The sequence below is a fragment of the Macaca nemestrina genome, chromosome 18 (genome assembly GCF_043159975.1).
Source record: "Macaca nemestrina isolate mMacNem1 chromosome 18, mMacNem.hap1, whole genome shotgun sequence".
In the NCBI taxonomy this organism is placed as follows: domain Eukaryota; kingdom Metazoa; phylum Chordata; class Mammalia; order Primates; family Cercopithecidae; genus Macaca; species Macaca nemestrina.
In genome coordinates, this window is record NC_092142.1 from 86,914,376 (window position 1) to 86,941,687 (window position 27,312).

The 27,312-nt window shown below is 46.4% G+C and overlaps 1 protein-coding gene across 22 annotated transcripts in view; it reads left to right on the forward strand.

The window, feature by feature from the left end:
• BAN (BTG3 associated nuclear protein) overlaps positions 1 to 27,312 on the forward strand; it is a 127,193-nt gene that overhangs the window by 18,240 nt on the left and 81,641 nt on the right. For 15 of the 22 annotated variants that reach the window (XM_071085079.1, XM_071085082.1, XM_071085088.1 and 12 more), the window contains 3 exons: positions 6,381 to 6,537; positions 11,868 to 11,959; positions 14,912 to 15,111. In XM_071085079.1, the coding sequence (XP_070941180.1) occupies positions 6,450 to 6,537; positions 11,868 to 11,959; positions 14,912 to 15,111 (380 nt within the window). In that variant the 5' untranslated portion in view covers positions 6,381 to 6,449. Of the gene's footprint in view, positions 1 to 6,380; positions 6,538 to 6,563; positions 9,860 to 11,867; positions 11,960 to 14,911; positions 15,112 to 27,312 lie in introns of those variants that run through there. The other 7 variants (XM_071085090.1, XM_071085091.1, XM_024795055.2 and 4 more) reach the window with 2 other exon arrangements.

Consider the following 27,312-nt stretch of genomic DNA (forward strand, 5'->3'; position numbering starts at 1 on the left):
GCAACCGCCGCCTCCACAGTTCAAGCAGTTCTCCTGCCTCAGCCTCCCAAGTAGCTAGGACTACAAGTGCGCACTGCCACTCGCGTCTAATTTTTTGTATCTTTAGTAGAGATGGGGTTTCACCATGTTGGCCAGGCTGGTCTCGAACTCCTGACCTCGTGATCTGCCCACCTTGGCCTCCCACAGTGCTGGATTACAGGCATGAGCCACCATGCCCAGCCTGACTATCTTTACATAACTTCTTTTTCTGGAATTTCATTTTCATTTCCTTATGCTCATTTTTGATTAGGTTGATTTTTTTTTTTTTTTTGGACAGAGTCTCGCTCTGTCGCCCAGGCTGGAGTGCAGTGGTGCGATCTCGGCTCACTGCAACCTCTGCCTCCTAGGTTTAAGCAATTCTCCTTTCTCAGCCTCCCTAGTAGCTGGGATTACAGGTTTGTGCCACCATGCCCTGCTAATTTTTGTGTTTTTAGTAGAGACAGGGTTTCACCATGTTGGCCAGGCTGGTCTTTGAACTCCTGACCTCAGGTGATCCACCTGCCTTGACCTCCCAAAGTGCTGGGATGACAAATGTGAGCCACTATGCCTGGCCGAGTTTCCTAGTTTTGATTTTGATTTTCCTATTTGCATTTCTGTGATGTAGTTTAGCATGTTCTTCTGGCCTCTGTATTTCCTGTCACTTAGGAAGTGTTAGGATTCTAGAAGCTTAATTAGATTGAGCATTTTTGTTTGTTTGTTTGGTAGGGGAACCTCCCACATAGATGGTGTTGAATTCTTCATTAATGAGGCAGGGTAGTGTGTGTTTTTCTGTTTCTGATGGTAACAGCCGCCTCTGTTACCTAGATTCTTGGTTTATCAGGGATTGCAAAATGATGATTGTTCTTTTGTTGGAATACTTTCATACAGAGAAACATTCTGTTGCTTATGATTTGGTTTTTCAGTGATATGATTTGTATAGAAAGGCAGAATAAATGCTTGATTTTTTTTATTACCATTAAAAAATTAAAGGCTTAATAATATTATGAGCTCATGAATTTAAAAATATTTCCCTTTCAGCCCAGTGAAGTTGTTACCGTTGTTGATAGTCTGCTTTTCCTTGTTCACAAGGGCATCAGGGATGATAGAATTGCACACAAGGCAAGGCGTTCTCAGAAAGAACTCTGCTGGCCGGGCACGGTGGCTCACGCCTGTCATCCCAGCACTTTGGGAGGCCGAGGTGGGCGGATCACCTGAGGTTGGGAGTTTGAGACCACCCTGGCCACATAGTGAAACCCCGTCTCTACTAAAATACAAAAAGTAGCCAGGTGTGCTGTTGGGCACCTATAGTCACAGCTATTCAGGAGGCTGAGGCTGGAGAATCGCTTGAACCCAGGAGGTGGAGGTTTCTGTGAGCTGAGATCCTGCCCCTGCACTCCAGCCTGGGCAACAGAGTGAGACTCTTATCTAAAAAAAAAAAAAAAAAAAAAAAAAGAAAGAACTCTACCACTTCCTATGGCCACTGAATGAACATTGTAACATTGGTTTTTGTTAGTTTTTGAAAGTTGTTACATTTGTTTTTTATATGTACTCCCAGTTCCTCCCAGTTTCAAGCAGTTACCTTGTGTCTGCATTTAGCACATAGCCTTGCATACTGCTCCTTCATCTCCTGTGTCTCAGTTCCGTCTGGAGATAGGGCGCTCTGCTAGCCGCTAGCTGCTCTTCCTGATGCCTCTGCAGTGGTTTGGTTTTCCGAAGCTTGTTTGTTGCTAGTGCCTTCAGGAGGGGATTTTGGGAATATTGTCCTCTGAGGACTGGATGCTGCCTTTATACTTTTTTTATACTTTATACTTTAAAGTAATTTTGTCTGGATATAAAATTTTTGGCTCACATTTCTTTCCTTGTGTGTCTTAAATATGCTAATCCTTTTTTCTGTTGGAGTTTGATAATCTAATTTTCTTTCCATTATAAGTCACCTAATCTTTTGCTTGGATGGCTAAAGGAATTTTTCTTTAAATAATGTTTTTGTTGGGCTGGATCTTGGTGTTGGTGGTTCTGTTTTTGTTTTTTTTCCCCTAGGTTGTGGCGTATCCTTTTTTTTTTTTTTTTTTTTGAGATGGAGTCTCGCTCTGTCACCCAGGCTGGAGTGCAGTGGCGCGATCTCTGCTCACTGCAAGCTCCGCCTCCCGGGTTTACGCCATTCTTCTGGCTCAGCCTCCCGAGTAGCTGGGACTACAGGCGCCCGCCACCTCGCCCGGCTAGTTTTTCATATTTTTTAGTAGAGACGGGGGTTTCACCATGTTAGCCAGGATGGTCTTGATCTCCTGACCTCGGGATCCGTCCGTCTCGGCCTCCCAAAGTGCTGGGATTACAGGCTTGAGCCACCGTCCCCGGCCGGTGTATCCTTTTAATGCGTAGTTTCAAGTGCCCCCCCTCCTGTTTTCTGGAGAGTTTTCTTGAATTACAGTTTCTAGTATTCCATTTCACTGCTTTAGTTTTCACCTGTTTTCGAGACAGGGTCTCGGTCTGTTGTCCAGGGTGGAGTCAGCCTTGCCCTCCCAGACTCAAGTGACTTTCCCGCCTCAGCCTCCTGAGTAGCTGGGACCACAGGCACGTGCCACTGTACCTAGTTAATTTTAAAAATATGTTGTAGAGGCGGGGCCTCAGTACATGTCCAGGCTGATCTTGAATTACTGACCTCAAATAATCCTCCTGCCTCAGCCTCCCGAAGCATTGGGATGACAGGCGTGAGCCGCCGCGCCTGGCCAGCTTTCATCTTTAGCATCTCCTGTTATACATATGTTGGGTCTTCTTTTCCTGTCTTATGTGCTACTTTTTCTTGAGCTTTTTTCATATCTTTCATTTCTTTTTTATTCTTGAAAATTTTGTCATTTTGTTTTTCTTAAGGCACCATTGTGTTTATTTGTTCTAAGGTTCTTGTAGTTTAGGCTTCATTTCTGAAGTTATTTTTTCTTTTGTTTCTAATATATTCTGAGTTCTAGTACTTTGCTTCTGAGTTTTTCTAATGCTGGTTTCTGGTTAATGGTATGTTATATGTTTCATGTATTTCAGTTTGTTTTGAATTATCAGGATTTTTTTTTTGTTTTTAGTTTTCATCTTTTTGGGGGACATATGTTTCTAGAATGTTTTCATTGTCTGCAGTGATGTTATTTTGCTTCTTATTCTTTTAAGAAATACGTTGCCGGGCGCGGTGGCTCAAGCCTGTAATCCCAGCACTTTGGGAGGCCGAGACGGGCGGATCACAAGGTCAGGAGATCGAGACCATCCTGGCTAACACGGTGAAACCCCGTCTCTACTAAAAAATACAAAAAACTAGCCGGGCGAGGTGGCAGCGCCTGTAGTCCCAGCTACTCGGGAGGCTGAGGCAGGAGAATGGCGTAAACCCGGGAGGCGGAGCTTGCAGTGAGCCGAGATCCCGCCACTGCACTCCAGCCCGGGCTACAGAGCGAGACTCCGTCTCAAAAAAAAGAAAAAAAAAAAAAGAAATATGTTATTTTTGCATGATATTTGGCCTCAGTACTTTCTGTTGCTCATTTTTATATGACTTTTTCTTTTCTGAATGCTCAGAAGGGAGGCTTGGTTTAGAATCGTTTCTCTAATTTCAGTGTTTTGGGGTTCTTTCCTGTGTTGTTTTTTGAAAGTTTTAAAAATGCAGCAACTTATTTTCTCAGCTCTCTAGGCTCCATTCTCCCCTCCCACCTTTCATTAGCTTTCATGTTCCTTGGTCTCTAGTTTCCATGCCCTGCACATTTTGTGTTCAATTCCAGGCTGTTTCTTTTCAATGTGTTTGGCCTAAAAGGGAGCTTTGGATAATGAGTTTTGAGAGGGCTTGGGGTCCAGAACACTTGGGCCTCTGGGTCAGCCCTGCAGGCCTCTGTGTGGGTCTCCTGGTGGATCCGGCAGCTGCTGCTCTCAGCCCGGCTCCTGCTTCCCTCTGCTTCCTCCGTCCTACGCCCGTGTGCCATGCTGACCTTGTGGCTTCCAATGTCCCCATCTGCTTGTGTTTGGGGTTCTTGAGGAATATCCTGTAACCTTGTTCTGTTGGCGGTGTTGACCTGGATTTTGGTTTTGCTATCCTTGGAGCTGTGTGTGTCTGTATGGGAGGATTTAGGGAGATTAAACATCTGTCTCATTCTGTCTTTCTCGGCTGGACTTTTTAGAGGTTAGCGCTGGTCCCTCTGAGGCTTTGTGTCTCCCCCTCCAGTTATTTGTCATCAGCTCTTTTTTTTGTTAAGGACAATTAATTTATGTTTCCTCAGTTCATCTAATCTTGTGTAAAGTTATAAGGTGGGAATAAAAATACCTTTGTTATTTTATAGATCTTGTATTTGATCACACATTTATGAAAAATATTGCCTTTACTAATAAAGAAAGATTTAAGACAGCACTTGGCTCCTTCTTCCACGAATTGTTATCCCCAAGAAATTCTAGAGCTGAGGCGAGGTGCAGTGACTCACACCTGTAATCCCAGCACCTTGGGAGGCCGAGGCAGGCGGATCACCTGAGCTCGGGAGTTCAAGACTAGCCTGACCAACATGGAGAACCCCTGTCTCTACTAAAAATACAAAGTTAGCTGGGTGTGGTGGCGTGTTCCTGTAATCACAGCTACTGAGGAAGCTGAGGCAGGCAAATCACTTGAACCCAGGAGGTGGAGGTTGTGGTAAGCCGAGATCGTGCCATTGCACTCCAGCCTGGGCAACAAGAGCAAAACTCCATCTCAAAAAAAAAAAAAAAAAAAAAAAAAAAGAAAAGAAAAAAGAAATTCTAGAGCTGTTGCCATTTAAGCTGTAAAATTTAAACCTAGACAAAGGAGAGGAGGAACTGCATTTTTCATTGGATTTAAGAACACGAGTGAGGCCTGCTTTTGTAATTTCATTCCTGTTGGGACTCATACATTAACAGAAGTTGTGGCCAGGCGCGGTGGCTCACGCCTGTAATCCCAGCACTTTGGGAGGCCGAGATGGGCGGATCACGAGTTCGGGAGATCGAGACCATCCTGGCTAACATGGTGAAACCCCGCTCTACTGAAAATACAAAACTTAGCTGGGCGCGGTGGCGGGCGCCTGTAGTCCCGGCTACTTGGGAGGCTGAGGCAGAAGAATGGCGTGAACCCGGGAGGCGGAGCTTGCAGTGAGCAGAGATCGGGCCACTGCACTTCAGCCTGGGTGACAGAGTGAGACTCCGTCTCAAAAAAAAAAAACCAGAAGTTGTGAATAGACTCAAGAGTTGAAACCATGTGACCTGAAAACCCCACTTTTCCTTCTGCGATGGGGGTTGTGGTTAGGGACAGTGAACGGACTCTTCCTGATGAAAGGAGCTGTGCTGTATGGAGCTGGGCACAGGGTTTCTGCCCTTAAGAAGTGTATAGTGTAGTTCAGGGAAAACAGTTTACTTTATACCATTTATTTGTCAATAATTAAAATATAAAGCATAATCTGATAAAAAAATATTATGGTCACATTCATTCCTCATTTCAGTGACATCCTATTTTGCAGTCCTATATTTGGATCTGTGTGTCCATAGACCGTAGTTTGAATGATGCAGCCTCATTTTTACTTTGGAAAATAAGTTCTCTTGCGGCCTAATCAGAGTGTCACAGGAGCTGGAGGAAAGCCCCTGACTGTTTCAGACACTGTGCCAGGCTCGGGGATAGCCCCATCCTGGACAGCACAGTTGTGGACAGGACAGATGGTTCCCCCTTGGTCATGGTGGCACGATGCTACTCGGGTTCAGGACGGAACCTGAGAGCAGAAAGAAAGCAGAACAGAGGTGCTGCCACTCCGCCGGGCCTGTGGGGTAGCAGAAACGGAGTATGGGTTATAGTCTAGATGGAAGCGTGCAGTTGGGAGAGATTTGGGAGGAGAGATGACGTATCACCATGGAGACCAGTGGGGTCAGTTGGGAGAGATTTGGGAGGAGAGATGGTATATCACCATGGAGACCAGTGGTGTGGTGTGGGTGGGATGCTGCTTTCTGGGGTGTGGTGAGTGTAGCAAGGCTGAGGCCCCACGGGAGCAGGAAGTGACAGGACGTTTGCTGTAGGCAGTCAGGCCCCACTGGAGACTTGAGCTGAGGGAGAGGATGTTTCCAAGCCAGTGTTGGGAAGGTGGCTTTGGAAGGGCATGAGGAATGCAGTGGAAATAGAGACGCCCTGGGTGACTTGTCCAGTGGTTAAGGAATGAGGCAGCGGGTGGCGTTTTCAACTATTTGTTAATTTTCAAAGAAACTTACCTTTTGGTGGTTTGAGGCAAGAAGAACCCTGCATGTAAAAATCCACAGACATTCTCGGCCTCTTGCATACATGTGCACGGCTCGTGGTTTTCATCATTTCACATGTGGCGATGGTTAATGTCCTCTCCTCCTCCTTTGCTTCTGTTTGGTAGGTGACCAAAAGCCAGCCCCTCTTCGAGTGGAACTCTTGCGTGTTGACCGGCCACTCTCCTGTGCTCTGGATGATGTCTGAACACGACCTGGCGGATGTGGTTCAGATTGCAGTGGAAGACCTGAGCCCTGACCACCCAGGTACAGAGCTGTGGGACAGTAGGTGAAATATTATTCTCATTACTCTTGAAAAACCAAAAGCTGCTGCAGTTATTTTCTTTTCTTTAAGCAGAAGTGAAAGTAATGCATGCTGTATATGAAAAAGTTTGAATCCTAGAGATGTGAACATTGTCGGCCCCTCCCTTCCCTCGCCCCTGCAGCCTCAGCCCCATGTTCCTTCTGGAGGGGCCCCTGTCACACTTTGTCTCGAGGGCTGTCTCTGCTCCTGCTGCTCGGGTGTGTGTGTGTGTGTTCTACACCCTCTCCCCTGCCCCATCCCTGTGTGTGGCGTCGTGGATCCTTACCATGTTGTGTGTGTAATCCCCTGTGTGTGGCGTCATGGATCCTTACCATGTTGTGTGTGTAATCCCCTGTGTGTGACGTCGTGGATCCTTACCATGTTGTGTGTGTGATCCCCTGTGTGTGGCGTCGTGGATCCTTACCATGATGTGTGTGTAATCCCCTGTGTGTGGCGTCGTGGATCCTTACCATGATGTGTGTGTAATCCCCTGTGTGTGGCGTCGTGGATCCTTACCATGATGTGTGTAATCCCCTGTGTGTGGCGTCGTGGATCCTTACCATGATGTGTGTAATCCCCTGTGTGTGGCGTCATGGATCCTTACCATGTTGTGTGTGAAAGTCAGCTCTGTTAGCAACTCCGCAGAATTCATTCACAGGTGCCCCCTCCACAGTTGACTTTTTCCTTCAGGGGCTCCTGGCATAGTCTGTCTGATTTTTCCTTTATACACAACCCTATAGGGAAGATCCTTGCATATGTATCTTGGCAAATAGAGAAGTTCCCAGAAGGAAAATTGCTATGTGTGTTTAAAATTTTGTTAAGACACTGAGAGGTTCTCTAGAAATGTTTTACTAATTCTTCCACTCACAGTGCTTGAGAACACGTTTTTTTCTACACCTTTGCTAAGGCTGGTAATTTTAAAAAATGATGTTAAAGGCACATGTCTACTTTGAAATAATAAACTTGTTTAAAGGAGACCCTTGAGAAATGAAACCTTAAATTTCAGGAACTTCATCTCTTCATCTGTGAAAACACTTGGTCCACACTTACTGTTTTAAAGAGATTTCTTCGTCGTCGTCGTCTTTTTTTTTTCTGTAAAGTGGTATGTGTTTTATTGTTCTGTTAAGTTTGAAGGGACAAGCCCACCACAGCTAAGTCACTGAATGTTTCGGTTGCCTGGTTATTCTTTCAGGAATGTTCAAATCGAAAGGCTGACAATTTATTCCTCCAGAAGAGAGAATTTTCAGAACTCTCATAAGGAAGTCTGATGTCCATTCCTATGATCTGTTTGCTCTGTTAGTCGAGAAAACTACATGTGGAGACTAGTTGTAGTCTGGAAGGGGAGGGCAATAGAAATAGTTTTGGGGTGAGGTGAGCAGTCCCAGGGGAACATGAAGGCAGCATTTCAGGAGTGCTGTTGGTTAGTTTTCCACACGATCACTGCACATTATTTTACAAATCCCTGTTTCTAGTTTAGAAGGCAAATGACAGTTTCTTTAGAAAACATACACTGTAATCTTGTAAAAGAAAACTGTTCCAGTTACATCATTTCCAGTGATTTCAGAACCATTAAGGTTCTGACAGCCTACTTCCCCAATAAATCTCTCTTTGTAGACTGTGGCCCAAAAAAAGCTTAGAGAAATAATTTCGAATCTTGATTTTGTTCCATCTCTGTTCCTTAAATGCCTGAGAACTATGATTTCTTGAGTATTTGTTAAAAGCCTACTGTGCGCAGAGCTCCTTGGCCTGCCCAGTACAAAGCCTGCAGTCTGGACCCAGGAGAAGGTGTGCACAGCTGCAGGTACCTTGGTGTGTCACGCATGTTTGCATTCATTGTGGGTTTAAAGTACTTTCCTCATCTCAAAAGTATACATCTAATAAAGTTTAACAGGATAGTCAAGAAAGTAGAAGAAATAAAAATTTTCCACAATCCTACTGGTTGTAGCAGCTTTTAAATTGTTGATGTGTATGTCTTTCCAATTTCTCCTTATTTTTATTTAAAAGAAAGACTTCTAGGATCATCTGACTTGATGTGTACCGACCATGGCTTGTGCTAACTCTACCTGTCTGAATGCAAAAATTGTGACTTGCATAAGGCCTGTCATTGCAGTTGATTGATTGTGATGTCTTTATTTATTTATTTGTTTATTTAAGACAGAGTTTTGCTCTGTCGCCAGGCTGGAGTACAGTGGCATGATCTTGGCTCACTGCAACCTCTGTCTCCTGGATTCAAGCGATTCTCCTGCCTCAGCCTCCCGAGTAGCTGGGATAACAGGCGCCTGCCACCATGACCGGCTAATTTTTCTATTTTCAGTAGAGACAGGGGTTTCACCATGTTGGCCAGGCTGGTCTCGAACTCCTGACCTCAGGTGATCCACTCACCTCGGCCTCCCAAAGTGCTGGGATTATAGGCGTGAGCCACTGCACCCAGCTTGATGGTGATATTTTAAAAATGAACAAGGAGTTATTTTAATTCTAAAAGTAATGCATACAAAATTATAAAAAGCAACACATACAAAAAGCAGCAAAGTACAAAGAAGAAAATAAATGTCACTTGCTGTCCCATTACCTGTGGAGTCATTACTGGAGTTACTGCATGCCTGTCTGCTGCCCTTATGACGGAACTAGCTCTGTGACCCCAGAGAAGTCCCGTAACCTTTCTGGACTTGTTTTCTTCTCAACAAACTAAAAAGTTAGAGTAATAAGTGCGAGGGTCTCTCTCTGTTCTTCCAGGCCTGGTGTGATGACCAGTTTCCAGTGAGAGTAAAGAGCCTTTGACTGAGGTCCTGGGAACCTCTGACTAACCACAGGCACTTGCGGGCATGGAGTTTGAAAAGTTTCGTTACGTGAGAATTCATCTGCAAAGGCTTAGGTGGTGATGATTAATGCGCTCCCTGCCTCTGAGGAGTCATGAGGCCGAAGGCAGGGCCATGTGCTGCTTGTGAGCCGACAGTAGTCCTTGGCTTTGGATAATTTCCCACTGGGTAGATCAGATTTGACTGCTTTTGCCTAGGACCTGTGAGAGGTTCCTGTTAGAACTGTGGGACAATTCTGCATCTTTAAGTTTCAGAGTTTTGAGCGGAATCATCTAGTGGGTACAGGCTTAAAGGCACGGACCTTCTTTTTTGTTTTCCTGTTAAGATCTTCTTCGGAATGTCAATCTATATAATTCCGCGGGGAGTTGCTTTGGTGGAGGTGGAGGCAGGGACCAGAGAGGCCTGTGCACTTGGCTTTCCTCTAGCACCTGGAGAATCTGAATGCCAGCCAGGAGTGCTTCACCCACATCCGTGGGCAGCCTTGCGTGTAAGGTGCTGGGAGGGTGGTCTGCTCTGGGGTGGGTGCTGTCACCTCGTTGGTGTCACAGTATAAAAGTATAAACAGGTGTGAGCTGAGGCTCTTCCAGGAATGGCTTCCCGAACAAGGTGGCATTTGAGTGGGGCTGGACAGAAGGTGGAGATTTCCCTGGTGGAGGCGGCTGGAGGGTCGGTAGTACGGGAAGGGCTGGGGCACAGTCCACACCAGCAAGGCGGGGGGGTGTCATCTGGCCACAGTGAGGTCATCCTGCTTGGCTGTGACGTGGGTGCCTTGAAAGCAGATGGTGTGCCAAAGGTGTGCATGTGCTCAAGGGTATTCCCAGTGGCCTCATTCAGATTTCTGATTTTTTTCTACCAGGAGCGTTACAGTAAGCATGCTCATATGTATGCATGTATATAGCAACTATTCGTATATACTGGCATTCATTTTTGTAAATAGTCACGCACTGGTATTACTGTTAAAAACTTAAAGCTATTAATATTATAGCTGGATAGTTCCAGCTACTCAGGCGCTGAGGTGGAGGGTCCCTTGAGTACAGGAGTTTGAGTCCAGCCTGGGTGACATAGCAAGACCTCATCTCTAAAAAAAAAAAACAAATAAACACACAAAAAAGAAAGATTAATATGAACGCAGAGTCCATGTTTGTTGCTCAGTGAAGAGGAAGGCTGCAGACAAACCTGTTGATGCGGTAGATGGTCTCGCACCTCCCACATGTGTGCTGTTTCTTTATCTTGATGTGTGAGCGTGTAGAATAGAGCACGGTAGGAACTCACTGGACAGTTCACACTGTCATTTCAGGCAAGGAAATGAGAAGAAAAAAACACTCACGGCACAATCTACAATCTTTAGCAAGAACTGTTGACCTTTTAAACTTCTGTCTATAACTGCAAATACGTACATTTTAAAAAATTGACTAGGTCAAAGGAAAAGAGAGGACTAGAAGGGTGACAGACAGATAGACATGTGGTTTGCAGAGATGAGGCAGTTGTGGCCGATTTTGGTCTTTGATTTTGAGGTTATCTTTGACTTTGTTTTTGTAGTCAATTTTATTTTTTTATTTATTTATTTTTTTGAGACAGAGTCTTGCTCTGTCGCCCAGGCTGGGGTGCAGTGGCCAGATCTCAGCTCACTGCAAGCTCCGCCTCCCGGGTTTAAGCCATTCTCCTGCCTCAGCCTCCCGAGTAGCTGGGACTACAGGCGCCCGCCACCTCGCCCGGCTAGTTTTTTGTATTTTTTAGTAGAGACGGGGTTTCACGGTGTTAGTCAGGATGGTCTCGATCTCCTGACCTCGTGATCCGCCCGTCTCGGCCTCCCAAAGTGCTGGGATTACAGGCTTGAGCCACCGCGCCCGGCTTTGTAGTCAATTTTAGACAAAAGGAAGGAGGTTGGGACCGGACTGTGGCCGCCCTGAGCTGGGGCCGAGTTGCTTATCCTGTGGGAAGCCGTGGCGATCAGCTGAGGCTGGCTGTGTGATGGGGGCAGCTGGTCTCAGCTGTGCTGGGAGGGTTGGGGTTCTGTCACTTAGTGTGTTCAGGTTGAGACTGTTTTGATTGTTAGCACCTATGACGATGTGATATTCAGTGTTGTTTTTCCCCTTTCAGTTCTGGACCTGCAGTTAGAGTGGCTTTGAGTTTGGAATGAGGTGACCAACAGATACAACTTTATTTTAAAGTGGGGAAGAAATCATTATTATCGATTGGGTTTTATCAAACCAAACAGGGCAGCCCCATAGAGCATTGAGTCAGAAGCTTGCAGATTTGGAGTTAGGATTGACTCAGTGGCACATTAATTGCCCAGTGTCTGGGCTTTTCTTGGGATTAAGGAGTTATCCTATTTTCTGCCTGACTGAGAATAAGTTTAAAAAGGTAAAATATGAAATAGGTTCTGCTATTTCTCATTCAACCTTAAGGTGTCAGCGCTGTTTACTATCTTAATGTTAAAATAATTCTGTAAAACTTTTCATGTTAAACATTTTTTTCTCTGTCACCGATTTCAGTTGTTTTGGAGAATCATGTAGTGACAGATGAAGACGAACCTGCTTTGAAACGCCAGCGACTAGAAATCAATTGCCAGGATCCGTCTATAAAGGTAAAAATCTGACTCTGTTCCGTAATGTGTAGTGCACTGCAGATTTCAAGGGCTGCTGTAACAAATCACCATCAACGGGATGGCCTAAAAATGTAGCCTGTCAGCGGTGGAGGCCAGAGATCAAAACCAAGATGCGGGCAGGGTCTGGCTCCCTCCAAAGGTTCTAGAAGGTGGATCCTTCCTGCCTCTTCCAGCTTCTAGTGGCTCCAGGCCTCCCTCACCTTGTGGGGCTCCTTCCAGCCTCTACCTTCCGCTTCATGTTGCTGCCGCCTTTGTGTGTCTGTGACTGTTTCCCCTTCTTCCTCTAGTAAGGACTTGCCATTGAATTTAAGGCCCACCCTAATCCAGGTTGATCTCATTGACTAAATTACATCTGCACAGACCCAAAGAGTTTCTAAATTACATCTAAATTACATCTGCACAGTTTCCAAAGAGACCACATGGGTAGGTTCTAGCGGTTAGGATGTGGATATACATTTGAGGCTGTGGCTGTATCACCAGGCAGCCCACTACAGAAGAGTGTGAGCCATTTTTTTCTCTTGAAGAGCACAAGGAGTAAGAAGTGTTTACCTTGAGATGCTGCTGAAGGAGGCATCTTCCCACACACCTGCAGGCCCATTTTGGGTGGAAGGAAAGTGAACTTTCTACCAGTGATGAATGACTTCTGTGTCTGCCGTTTAAGTCACTTAGATTCTAAAGTTTACTGGATGGGGTTCTTCAGAACCGCTCGTTCCGTTAATTATTTTTGGATCTTTGAATCTGCTTGATTGGTTCCAGTGTTTGCAGAGTCACAGAGGTAAATACCAGCACGTGTGAGAAGTTTATGAGAGCAACACAAAACCAAAGTCACTTTTCATGTAATTCCTCTACCTACACAGGGTTTCTACTTGGTCTTAGTTAATTTGTTTTGTTAACAAGGAGAAGCAGTGTAAATGTGTATGAAAAACTTAAAAATAAGTTCACAGTAAAATGTCCGTTTCCAACCAGTCGATAGGATGTGGCTCTGTTAGTAAACACTGCGTTTTCATCCCCTAAATAAATACAGTTGTAATTTTATCGCAGAAGACACACCTGTTACGCCCAGCACAGAAATATATAAAGTGGGCATGGAAGCGGCCCTGCCTTTGTCCTTGTCCCACTGTTGAGAAGAGGTTGGGCCCCCGGTTGAATGCGACCTGCGTAGAGTCATGTGTGGCTCTAGGTTGTTTTATTAGCATATAAGAGTGATTTTCCCCCAAACCCCAGGCAGAATCATTTGTAATTCAGAATTAAAATAACGTGGGCGCACTGTTCAAAGAATTTGAGAGCCGAACATTTGATGTTCTCCAGTTGGTGAAAATAGTGGGGTTGTCAGTGGCCATTCAGGGATTCAGCCACCCATTGTTGCTTTTCAAGACGACGCATGTTTGTCATGCCATGGACCGTGCTCATTTGTAGGTAAGCTGACTGAGTGTCATCCGTGGGCTTGGGTCCACCTGACACCGAGGCTCCTTCCCTCTGTCACACGGGCCTTCAGCGTCATTCCAACAGAGAGGAGTCAGTCAGGGAGGGTGAATTTCACTTGGTTTCTTTAGCTCCTGTCTATATCAGCGCCTAGTGGTGAATGTTGCCGGGAGAGGTGGTGACCTGAGAAAAGGTGAGTTGTTGGGCAATACGTGGATTTTCCCTCCTGCAGTGCTGTCCCTGCCGCTCTGTACACCAGGTTTCCACGCCAGCTTACGTGATGTTTGATAGCACTGCGATCTTGCTATTCTGCAGATTCCCCTTAGATCAGAAAGGAGAGTGGGCTGTAGGTCAGCCGCAGTTAGTGGGAAAGCTGTTCCAGCTCCAGTGTGGGCCGGCCTCCCGCTCCCCTGCGAGTGTGGGCCGGCCTCCCGCTCCCCCGTGTGCAAGCTCCACAGCCAGCTCTCAGTGGCTTCCGCAGTGCCGCCCCTGCTCTCCCGCGCCTACCTCCCTCCTCCTTCTGATGTGTGCACTTTGGGCCCCACACGCTTTAGGCCATGGGCAGAAAAAGAGAGAGAAAAGACGAAACACAAATTCTGTGGTATTTTCAGCGATTGATTCTTAAGGCAGGTGCCAGCCTTCCTGAGTACTAAGCGGGTCTGGTGGGCACTCCCCCAACTTGCCCCTCCCTAGCCCGGAAGGAGTGTCCTTCTGTCTGCTGGTGAGACCTGGTGGAGGGTGTCTCTTTTGCTCAGTGAATTCCTGCGTGATTAACACGTTTCCACATGTGGTCCTGGCGGCTCCTGGCTGGGACGGCAGTTGGGGAAATGAAGTTCTTCCCTTTCTGCCTTGTGTGTTTCTCTGTTTCTTGGGTTTGGAGTCCGACACATCACTGCTCACGGTGGTTACTTGGAGTTAGGAATCCGGAGGAGACTCGGCTGGAAAGGTCAGACGTGGAGCCCGGCTTTGCCGGCCACTAGGTGGCGAGCTTGCCGCTCAGGAGCCCCACGGGAGCCTCAGGACCGAATCCGTCAGGGCCACAGGGGATCCAGTCACCGTTTCCGATTAGGCAGCTTCCGATTAGGCAGTGGGGTGTGATGTGAGTGTGCATGGCCTGTGGCTTTTACGCTGTTTGATGTTAGGTGTAATCTGTTTTTATTGTTGAGAAGATTTGACTAGTTTTTGTGTAAATTTACTGATTAATAACAACATATTAAAGTACATACTTTTTAAAAATTAAGTGTACTTAACTAAGAATTGCAACTGCACATAGAAGTGAAACCATGATGAAATCATCACATTTCAAACAGGACGTGTGACTCGTGTGTAAAGTGGGAACTCGTTACTCTCAGGCTTCTGGCTCGTAGCTAACGAGCCAGTTCCAGTGTGGAGATTGTCCTGTCCGAATAGATGGAGTTGAGATCAGGAAATAGCTGTTCGGTGTTTCTTGGGGTTGTCTTCTTACAGTTCAGGAGACCCTTCCTAAAGCCGGTCTTTTTTCACTTCCAGTCATTCCTGTATTCCATCAACCAGACAATCTGCTTGCGGCTGGATAGCATTGAAGCCAAGTTGCAGGCCCTGGAGGCCACTTGTAAATCCTTAGAGGAAAAGCTGGATCTGGTCACGAACAAGCAGCACAGCCCCATCCAGGTTCCCATGGTGGCCGGCTCCCCTCTTGGGGCAACCCAGACGTGCAACAAAGTGCGATGGTAAGAACAGACCAGGGTGCCGGGGCCTTCAGGTCACTTGGGGAGAAGCGGGTCACCTCCTCGCCCAGGCCCGCAGCTTAGTAGCTCAGTTTGCTGGAGATGCGCGGTGTCTGCCTTAGCAGTTTCTAACTGAAGCTGAGTTTAGTTAGACCGAAACCGAACATGTGGCATCCTGCCAGGACGACCTGAAGTCATCCTCACGTGTCCTTTCCACAGAAACAGACCCCTGCACCTTTTCTTTGGAACTAACCCACCCAATCTTAGAAGATGTATATGTGCTTCTTTCCTTTTTCCTACTCTACCTGGCTAGTCTTTAGATACGTTTTTCTTCGTATGTGGTGTTTATACATTTCACGTGACTGTACCAAACTTTCCATTCAAGCCTGCAGTTTTTATTTTGCTTATTTTTAAAAAGTAGAGTCTAATCTTAGAAAGCTGTGTGGTAGTTTGTGAACTGCTTGAGTAGAACCTTTATGATGTCTTAGAAAGTCTCAGAGCTGCTTGGTGTCCACTCATCCAAGGCTTCTTGTCAGATGCTCCAGCTGGCAACTTGTGCTGAAGCTCAGGCTCTGGCGTTGCTAGCCTTCCTCACACCTGGCCAGAAAGAAGTCCTGCTTAAGGCCGCGGACACGGCATGGCTTTGTGCTTGACGAGGGGCCTTTTGACTGAGCGCTGCTCTCTTCAGGTTCCCTGGTCTGGCCGCAGCCTTCTGCCCGGTGTGTCTGGGAGGAGAGAGAATGATGGGATGGCAGCGGTGGGGCCAGGGAGGACATGTGGATGCCAAGGAATGGGAGCCGCAACAAGCCTGGAAGGACTGTTGTGACCTTGCCGCCCATGTGTGCTGGCGGCTGGCGCTGGGTTAGGTGCTTTGTGGACCTTGCCAGGGAGTGTGGGAAGGGAGAGCAGGGGCTCCTTGGCTGGCTGGGCATGGGATGTTCATGAACATACCCTAGTACCGAGGTGGCTGGCTGTCCTGGCTTGTCTGGGGGCAGCTCCAGATGATGGCTGCTGTGCTAGCTGAAGCATTGGTGCCTGTTGGAACTCTCAGGCGTGCCGGGGGTTTTGGAAACGCTACCCCGCCCTCCAAGCTCCGCTGCTGGCGGTGGAATTGGCATTTCAGTTAGCGGGCGGGAGGTGGGGAGCGTTCGTGTGCTCCTCTGGGACGGGCCTTCACCCTGCACATATGCTGTCACTCGCGTTTCCCCCCAGCAGGAGTTTGTTTACCGTGTCCTCTGTGCAGAGATGCTGTTGGGCTCTCAGGTCAGCTGTGCAAAGCTGTTGGACCCAATGCCTTTTTTTTAAGGATAGTTTTTTGGGGTAATGTCCTCTTACCCTAAAATGCAGTGTTTAGAAAATATAACTTACGTCTCAAAAAAGAAAAAAGAAAATGTAATTTATAACTTAAAATTAATAGACTGCCCTAGCTATAGAGAATAAATGTGATAGTATTGTGTGATAAGACAACACATTTCAACATGGTGATGGTCGGCCGTGAAAAAGCCAGACGTCCCACCTGGTGTGTTGCGTCCTGGTGATTGGGGGGTGGTCCCTGCAGAGGGACCCAGGTGTGACACTGGGAGTTCAGCCCCCAGCTGGTGATGGAATGTTACAGAATAGTGAGCAGTTGCTAATGAACTTTCAAATAAAGCAAACTATAAATTTTTCTAGACTTATGTAATAGTTGAATTCATGGAAAATTCAAGTCATAGTAAGACCGTGCAAAAATGTTTTGTGTGTAAATGTTGAACAGAGTAAGTTTCTGCGTTCAGAGAGTTAGAAGCCTGTTTTCCACTCGTGAAGTTCTGGTTCATTGTAAGTTTTGTGCGTGGAGAGTTTTTGTTGGGTGAGACTGTCTCACTCATTGAAGGACGTCTCAAGCTCCCTTACCTCTGCCTGCCAAATTCCAGTACTCCCTGAATCTTGACCACCAAATATGTCCCACGGGATCTCAAAGCATCCCTGGGCTGCATTGAGAACCATTGTTCTAAGGAATTAAACACAAGGATGAACAAACCTCTCCTGTCCCCAGAGCCTTGTGTGCCGGAGGATGGCTGCCCATCACGTGTCACTTGTCACTTTGTGCCAGTGCTGGGCAGGTCATTGTCACCACTTGGGAAAAGTGTTGACAAAATCGGTGGTTAGATTCCACCACTGACGATGTGTGATGGGGGGAGAAGTTCCTGTGTGAAGAGCTCCAAAGGCTGGAGTGTGGTTTCCGTCGTGGGTTGGCCTTGAGGGTGCCTTGTTTGGATTCCATCTGCATGGGGTAGAGCTTGGGCCTCTGGCTGGTACAGTTGCCCTGACGGACACTGGGGTGACCTTGGCCAAGTCACGCATTCATTTCCATCTGAGTTTCTAGTTTCCTCATCTTTAAAAAGAAGATGAGGGGGCCGGGCGCGGTGGCTCAAGCCTGTAATCCCAGCACTTTGGGAGGCCGAGACGGGCGGATCACGAGGTCAGGAGATCGAGACCATCCTGGCAAACACGGTGAAACCCCGTCTCTACTAAAAAATACAAAAAACTAGCCGGGCGAGGTGGCGGGCGCCTGTAGTCCCAGCTACTTGGGAGGCTGAGGCAGGAGAATGGCTTAAACCCGGGAGGCGGAGCTTGCAGTGAGCTGAGATCCGGCCACTGCACTCCAGCCTGGGCGACAGAGCCAGACTCCGTCTCAAAAAAAAAAAAAAAAAAAAAAAGAAGATGAGAGGAAGAGGACCTGGAGCTCCTCTGGGGCTGCTTCAGCCCAGGGTCCTCCTGCTTTCTGAGGGTAGCAGTGTCTGTGTTCACGAAAACACATCCATGGGGCGGATGTTAGCCACAGACCTGCCATGGCAGAAATCCCCCGTGCTTCTCTCTGCGTGTCAACAAGCAGTGGAATAAGAGTAAAGTTGCCTAATACTGACTCAGATGCACAATCCAGTTAACCCAGATGTGTGAGATCTTCTGGTTTGAAAGCACTGTATTGGCAAGGCAAAATCAACCTATTGTAGAATATATTTTTTGTATATCAACATGGGGGTTATTAATATTGCTAATAAAACCATTATTTGTAAAAATTAAGATTAATAGAAGAATTGTTCTTCTATTTTCTCATAGCTTTAAATAGGATAAAAATATATTCTATTTAAAATCCTATTTAAAATATATCCTATGCAAAATCACAAGAAAACAGAGGAGTGGTTTCCTTTTTTTTGAGACTCTGCTCTGTCACCAGGCTGGAGGGCAGTGGTGTAATCTTGGCTCACTGCAACCTCTGCTTCCCAGGTTCAAGCAATTCTCCTGCCTCAGCCTCCTGAGTAGCTGGGATTATAGGCATGCACCACGCTGCCTGCCTAATTTTTGTAATTTTAGAAGAGACAGGGTTTCACCACATTAGCCAGGGTGGTTTTGAACTCCTGACCTTAGGTGATCCACCCTCCTTGGCGTCCCAAAGTGCTGGGATTACAGGCGTGAGCCACCATGCCTGGTGGAAAGTTTTAAATGTGGTATGTTTGAATGACTTTTAAAGGAGGAGGCTGGGCGCGATGGCTCACACCTATAATTCCAGCACTTTGGAAGGCCAAGATGGAAGGATCACTTGAACCCAGGAGTTCCAGACCAGCGTGGGCAACATAGTGAGACTCCCATCTCTACAAAAAAATAAAAAAATTAGCTTGGCACAGTGGCACCCGCCTATAATCCCTTAGGAGGCTGAGGTGGGAGGATTGCTTGAGCCTGGGAGGGTGAGACTGTGGTGAGCTGTGACTGTGCCACTGCACTCCAGGCTGAGCGAGGTCCTAACTCAAAAAAAACAAAAACAAAAACAAAAAGGGTGTTATTAAGTCTGGCATTTCTTTCCATATAAGTTCTTTTTAAAAGACAGTCTCACTCTGTCATGCCGGCTGGAGTACAGTGGTGCAATCTCGGCTCACTGCAACCTCTCCCTCCCGGGTTCAAGCGATTCTCCCACTTCAGCCTCCCGAGTAGCTGGAACTATAGGTGCATGCTACTGTGCCTGGCTAATTTTTGTATTTTTTGATAGAGATGGGGTTTTGCCATGTTGGCCAGGCTGGTATCTTTCCATATAAGTCCTGAAAATTAGAAATAAAAATTGCCAACAGTTGAGAGCTGTTGACAGAAAATTGTGGGAGAGAAGTAGCAGATAAGAACTTAATCCCATTATGTCAATGGAAAAAAGTATGTTTAAATTAGAAAATTACTAATTTGTAAACACATATGAGTGAATGAGTGTCTGTCTAAAATGTGGGCAGTGGAACTTTGAAAAGGAAAAGTCTCCAAACAAAGTTAAAAATTGGTTAGCATTCCAAATAATAAGGTGCTTCTATGGATTATTTATTTTGGGACTCAGATATTTTGAGATGGGAGTCTCGCTCTGTCACCCAGGCTGGAGTGCAATGGCAGGATCTCGGCTCGCTGCAACCTCTGCCTCCTGGGTTCAAGCGATTCTCCTGCCTCAGCCTCCTGAGTAGCTGGGATTACAGGCGCACGCCCACCACGCCTGGCTAATTTTTTTTTTTTTTAATTAGAAACGGGGTTTTACCATGTTGGCCAGGCTGCTCTCGAACTCCTGACCTCGTGATCTGCCCGCCTCGGCCTCCCAAAGTGCTGGGATTACAGGTGTGAGCCACCACCCCTGGCCAGGACTCAGGTATTTTAAATGAAGATTAGGAGTATGTGAGTCACAGATAGTATTATATCCAAATCATATGCTGTTAAAATAGCCCAGGGTTCCCAGGGCTCACTCCTTGCTGTGAGGGATTAGCTGGGAAGTCCGAGTGTAATCTTATAGCACAGATGCAGACACCTTAAGGGGCTTTGAGTTGTGATGAGGCCCCCGGAGAAAGGGCGAGAAGCTGCCCCCTGCGGTGTCACTTGCCCTTCTGTTTAGAGCGGCTGCATCTGCTCAGAGCCAGCCCAACCTTCAAGGGCGGGCACAGCCTTGCAGCAGCAGGGGCGTCACTGAGGCCCCCTGTCTGTGTGTGGAAATCCACCCCACCTGTGGGTTATTTCTTATTAGAACTGACTTGCACCAGTCTGTGCTATCAGTGCTGAGAGCTGATGAGTTTTTCCTTTTACTCTCTGGAACACAAAAAGGCAGTGGAGTACCGCTTGCCTCACTTGGCATTTTGGATCCAGATTTTTGGGTTCTACACCGGAATGAGATTCTTTAAATAACTTCGAGAACAAAGGAAAGAAAAAGAAAGCCCTTTTTATTTGAAGCTAAAGTTGAATCATTGTAATAAAAATGCGAGTCACCTGGATGGGCCTCATCCAACAGCCATCATCCACTTGGGGACAAGAAAAATGGTCTTTTAATTTTTGTAGGTAGGTGCTTATTTTCTTCCTGCAGGTGTGCAGAATTTTGCTTCATTGTGATTTTGGTGTAGCAGCCTGAGGTTTTAACTTTAAAGATGTTTGGGCCTGTCCTTTGAATGCTAGTGTGGACAGGTCAGTTGGGGCATTATGTCACATGGCCTGCAGGGATCCAGGGCACGCACATGTTCACGCTTATACAAGTAAATGTTAGCATCCTTTGTCTGTACTTCCAAGCTGGACAGAGACAGTGGTGTGAATAGGATGCAGCAGAGCCTGGAGTGTTCCCCGTCAGGGGGTGCAGGCCCGCGTGGCTGTGCACATCCAGGACACAGGGCGGGTGACAGGGCTCTGTGCCCAGCACACCTGTGGAGTTGGCTGCTGGGCAGCTCAGACTGCAGCTCACAGCCCAGGATTTTCTGCTTTGTTTTTGTTAACTGAACATACTGACTGACTCGCAAAATTATTTTTAAAAATAAAAAGCTAATTTTATTTTAGTTTATTTTAATTAAAAAATAGATTTTAAAAATCTGCTTTTTAAAGTCATAGATGTTTATCTTTAAGAACGTTAAAGAATTAAGAACTAGCATGTTTCTACAATTTTACAACAATTGTAAACCATAGGCTTCTGTGTAATACTAGTTCTGGAGATTTTTAAAAGTGTGATTTCTTTTAAAGTATGTCTTCCAGAGATGGGTCATGTAAGACTCAATGGGGGAGAAATTGTTCTTTTCCTTAGAACTGACTGTTGACCTGTGGAGAATTGAAATATTTGTTTAAGGAATGATTTTAATTCCCTCTAGTATGCTGGCTGCTCATTCTCTGTTTCATTTCCTAGAGGGTCTTTTATTTTGTTTTGTTTTCTAGAGGGTCTTTTATCTATTGTGTTGATAGATACTCGTGGAAAGGCTGTTGTGGTGGTGTGTAGAGCTAGGCCTCGTTCTGAGCATCTCTGTTCTGGCATGGGAGCACCAGAGTTCTTGGCCGGGGTCAACCAGTCTTTTCAGTTTTGGGTCATTGACATTCCCAGTCAAAATTATAGCATTTCATAGGCTTTAGAATCTGACAAACTCAAGGGAGAGCTGCTTGAATTGTGAAGAAATGGTCTGGTCTCAGCTAAGATGGTTTTGTTTAATTCTTTTCTTATTTAATAATTGAATTTTGGTTGCTTGCATTTAATTTCGTGTACATGTGATTTCTTTTCCTGACTGGACTAGAGTACCTTGCACAGCTGCATATTTTTGGTGACCTAATTGTGATACCTTCTACATGCTCGGACTGAGTACTAGCCAAAGAAAACATACAGTTTACATACATACAACTTCCGGAATTATTCACATAATCGTATGCTTTAGAGATACAATCTAATAACCAGACCAATGAGAAACATAAATTTAAATGTTGTGATGATAATGCACATTCTAATAATTTGGAGCACTTCTCTAGTTTTAGAATAACTCATGACTCATTGGGATTGTATTGAATCTGTAGATCAATTTGGGGGAATTGCCAACTTAACAATATTGAGTATTCTGATTCATGAACATTGTATGTCTCTCCATTTATGCAGGTCTTTAATTTATCTTAGCAGTCTTATATAGTTTTCAGTGTTCAACTCCTGTACATATTTCGTTACATTTATCTCTGAGTACTTCATACTTACAGATGCTATCATAAATGGTATTGTATTTTACATTTCAGTATCCAGTTATTCATTGGAAGGATATAGCAGTACAATAGATTTTTCTTTACTGACCTTTATCCTGTGCCATTTCTAAATGAACTTGTTTTATATTTTCTGTAGGATTTTTTGAAAAAAATATACATAATTATGTTGCCTTTAAATAGAGTTTTGCTTCTTCCTATAGAATTTCTATACCTTCCCTTCCTTTAATGTGCTGGACATGATCTTTATTTCGGTGCATTTTCTTTATAACAATATTTTTGCCTTACTCCTGATCTTTGAGTGAAAGCATCCAGCCTTTCACCATTAAGTCTGATGTTACCTGTACGTTTATTCCCAGATGCTCTTTATCAGGTTGAAGAAGTTTCCTTCTGTTCTTTGTTTCATGGGAGTTTTTCACATGAACGAACGGACATTGGATTTTCACATGCCTTTTCTGTATCTTCCCGAGATGATGGTATGGTGTTCCTTTTTGATTCTTTTGTTAAAGTGAATTACGCCGATTTCGAATGCTAACCGAACCTTGCATTTCTATTATCATAAACCTGACTTGATCTCCGTGTATTCTGCTTTTGCTATATGGATCAGTTTATATGTATATATGTATATATATATATAAACTGTAAGCTCCACCTCCCGGGTTCACGCCATTCTCCTGCCTCAGCCTCCCGAGCAGCTGGGACCACAGGCGCCCACCACCACGCCCGGCTAATTCTTTGTATTTTTAGTAGAGACGGGGTTTCACCATGTTAGCCAGGATGGTCTCGATCTGCTGACCTTGTGATCCACCCACCTCGGCCTCCTAAAGTGTTGGGATTACAGGCGTGAGTCACTGTGCCTGGCCGATCAGTTTTCTAATATTTAATGAAGAGTTTTTGCGTCTGTGTTTGTGGGATGTGTTAGTCTGCAGTTTTCTTTTTTTTTTTTTCACCATGTCTTTGTTTTGTTATCAGGATAATGCTGACCTCAGCAACGGAGCTGGGAAGCTGCCCCTCATTGTCTATTTTCTGAAAATGTTTCTGTGAGATTTTTATTTCTTTTTAAAAATTTGATAGAATTTGCCAGTGAAGCCTAGGTTTTTAATAATAAATTCAATTATTTTAATAAATATAGGTGTTTCTAATAAATATAGAAACACCACACACTGTTCCTCATGGTACCCACTGTATGTTTTCATGTCTGTGGGTCCATGGGACGCTCCGTTGCCAAGCCTCCCTGGGCTCCTCTGATCCGTGACCGTTTCTCACACTTCCTTGTTTTTGGCAACTTTTTGAGGATCTTTGCGTCGGGTATTTTGTAGGATGTGCCTCTGTTGGAATTTGTCTCCTGACTAGACTGGGGTCACGGGGTTTTGGGGAGGAAGGACATGGAGGTGAAGTCCTTCTCGTCACATCCTGTCCTGGCCAGCACCGTCAGCAGGACTCAGTGCTTGATGCTGATGGGGATCACCTGGCTGCGGTGTGCTCTTCAGCATCTTCCACAGTCAGGTGACTCTTGCCACTTTCATCCTGCACTTTGGAAGGAAGCCGCTATGCCCATCACCCGGTTGTGGAGTGGGGAGTTGTGTGCCGCCTCCTCGAGGGTGGAGTGTCACAGATCCTGTCGTTAGTCCACCCGGGAGGCTTGTCTCTTCTTTCCCATTGATTCATTTATTCACTTGTCTGTTTCCATCAACGTCTGCTCGTGGAGATGTACTTTACTCTGTGGGTTAGAATCCAGTTCTGCTTCATTCTGGTGCTCACATCCTTCCAGCTTTGGCCACTGGCAGCTTGTCAGTTGGCTCCTGTGCCCCTTGACATTCCCTCCATTCCCTCTTCATTGTAGGTGTTTCATCGTTAGTTTTTTTTTTTTTTTTTTTCTTTTGAGACAGAGTTTTGCTCTTGTTGCCCAGGCTGGAGTGCAGTGGGGCGATCTCTTACTGTAACCTCCGCCTTCTGGGTTCAAGCAATTCTCCTGCCTCGGCCTCCCAAGTAGCTGGGATTACAGGCCTTGCCACCACAACCGGCTAATTTTGTATTTATATTAGAAACGGGGTTTCACCATGTTGGCCAGGCTGGTCTTGAACTCCTGACCTCAGGTGATCACCTGCCTTGGCCTCCCAAAGTGCTGGGATTACAGATGTGAGCCACCATGCCTGGCCTGAGCACTTTTTACTTGCACAGCGCTACCAAATACTTCTCCCGGCTCATTGTGAGTGCCTTTCCCAGCCTAGAATCAGCTGTTTCTCTGTGAATTGAAAAATGACGTTAGAGACCAGGATGCGGTGCACGGAGGGCCCTGGCGTTAGAGACCAGGATGCGGTGCACGGAGGGCCCTGGCGTTAGAGACCAGGATGCGGTGCGCGGAGGGCCCTGGCGTTAGAGACCAGGTGCGGTGCGCGGAGGGCCCTGGCGTTAGAGACCAGGATGCGGTGCGCGGCGTCCTCCGAGCGTGGGAAGGGTCCTGGGTGGCTTTTCACCCAAACATGTTGCCTAGGAACCCTCCATCTTGTGCCGCTGCAGCATGCTGACTTCTGTGGAGTCAGTTCTGACGCTGCTTCCCTCTCTCACTAGTAGTCATTTCTGTAGCTGCTAGGAAAGAGGAAGAAAACATGCACGTCCTTGACCTGCTCGGCCTTCTGATTTGGGATTGTTGGGTTGAAGTCACAGATCTCTGTCAGTGTACAAGCATGGCTCCTTGGGGAGAGCAGCGTGAGGAGTTAGATCTGGAGCCTCTCAAAGCCGATTGATTGCCAGAAGCTAGAAGCTTCTTTCTTTAGCAGTGACTTTTTAAAGGTTACTCCCATTTCTCTGGTGCAGTGGTTATTTGGAGAGTTGGCTTTATGTTCTGTTTTGTTTATTTCGTTAGATATTAGGAAGAAAATTTTAATGTCAATTTATTTTTACTCCTGGGTATTTTTTGTTACATCATGTTTTTATGAGTTTTTAATCTTTAGCGTGGTGCAGTGGCTTAGGCCTGTAATCCCAGCACCTCAGGAGACTGAGGTGGGAGGATCACTTGAGACCAGGAATTGAAGACCAGCCTGGGCAACGTAGGGAGACCCCGTGTATAAAAATAAAATAAAACAAAATAAAAAACCTCTGGAACCTGCAAGCAGTAGAAATATACTTTAGTAAATGTTTGATTAGTGTGAATGCTGACGGTATTGATTGGGTGACATGAGCCATGGCAGTAGAGGGTCCCCTGGACTTGCGATTAGCGCGGTGGGAGGGTGCATCTTGCTTGTTCAGGGGGCAGTTTGGGCGATTCTCGTGCTCCCACAACTGCCCCGAGTGCCTCTGATGCCTGAGCCTTCTACCGTGTGCTCACCCTGTGGCCTTGGGGTCCTCAGCCTGGAAAGGGGACAGACGTGAAAAGGTGCATCCTGTTGTTAAAACCTGTGTCCTGGAAGTGACACACCTCTCGCCTGTTAGAGTCCATGGGTGGAATTGGGCCACAGGGCCGTGTGTGCACAGAAGGGGCTTGGGAAATGCAGTCTGGATGTGTGGGGGCTCCTGGGACAGGCCCTGATGGCAAGGGAAGTGGGCTATGGGCTGCCCTGGCCTGGGGGGCTTTGGGGGGCCTGCTTTTCCTCCCGCTGAAGCTCTGAGCAGCTCCTCTTTTTGTAAGCACATTACATCAAACCAGTTTCTTCTTTTGTTTGGCCCTGGTCCTTGTGTGTTATGTAGGAGCATAAATGTCCATGGGAGAAAATGTTCTTTGGGAACAGGTACTGGAGTTTAAAAGAAATCTGTCCATTTTTTCTTAATAAGTAGAAAGCAGAAAAAATTACTTAATTCTTTTTACCTTGCTGTTGTTGAAATATTTTTCCTTGAGAGAATTCATAAAAATTAGAAAACTAATATCAGCTTTTCTAACCTGTACTTGATAATAATTACTTTGAATTATAAAAGGGATGCCTACCCGTGGCAGCAACGTGTCACGTGGTGAGGCTGCACTCGGTGGGAAGGAGACAAAAGCTTGTTTTTGTTCAAATATATGTCAGATATCCCGGTGAAGTTCCTCCTCTCCCTGCCGTGAAAAACAGCCGGATATTGTGGCGTGAATGGGAGTGGTCGGTGACTGGACTCCACAGGTAATGAGCTCTGGGTCAAGATCTTGGGCTCAGCGGGGCGCCGAGGGGAAGCAGCGTGCCGGGCCTTGTTCGCGCCGTGAGCTGGAGCGGGAGCCCCTGGAGGCTGGGGGTCCTGCGGTGCCCAGGGTGGGCTTCTCACTTGCTGAGTATTCAGTGCAGATGTGTTAGGCGCATATTTAGTGGGTTTGGCCCTGGGACGTTTGAAAGTTGTTTCAACTCATCTTTGGAGGCTTGGTGCTTGCTTTCTCCTCAGATTGTCCTCTCAGCATCTGTGTGTGAGTTGAGGGTTAGGCGGAGAACAGAGTTGTGTCTCTTCTCCGTCCTGTGATCATTTGTGCCCAGGCAGAGGTGTGTGTCCAGCAGGCACCCACGGTGGTGTCTGGAGTCACCGCTGCAGATCAGGTGACTCTCTCGCCTCATCATTTCCGCATTCGACAGCTTTCATGGAGCCTAGCCCCAGTCTCAGACCGGGACCCACCCGGCGTCTCAGCGGCCTGAGCCACTTAGTTGGAGCTGGCTTCCGATGCTAACCTCTGCTGCGAGGGCTCTCGGGTTCTGCTCACTGGCTGCATGGGTCAGATGTTCTGCTGCTCTGAAGTGCTGGCTGGGCCCTCGTACTGGGTGCTGGCGGGGCGCTGGTCCTGAGTGTTACGGGGCCCTCATCTGGGTGCCAGCTGGGTTCTGGTCCTGAGTGTTGCTGGGCCCTTGTCTGGGTGCCAGCTGGGCTCTGATCCTCAGCGTTGCTGGGCCCTCATCCAGGTACTGGCTGGGCTCTGGTCCTCAGCGTTGCTCTCCTCCTCCTTCCCGTGTCATTGTCTCTGAACCATTGCGTAGGTTTTCAAGTCTCTGCTTCAGAATAACTTAGTTTTCATTTCCTTTTGTAATAAAACATGGCAAACACAAATTTGTGAAAATAGTTCAAATCTTGCATTTCTTAAGATTTTTAATGTTATGTCTTATTTTGGTGGCTTGTTTTGCGTGTACTTGAACAAAGCCTCTTGATATCTGTTCACATGTGCTCCATTTTGTGTGGTCCACGAGCAACAGGGGCCGCCCTGCCAGTTGCCTAGAGCATGGGGCAGGTGCTTAGGGCTCCGAGATGAGGTGGTTCCCTGAAGCAGAAGAGAAGTGG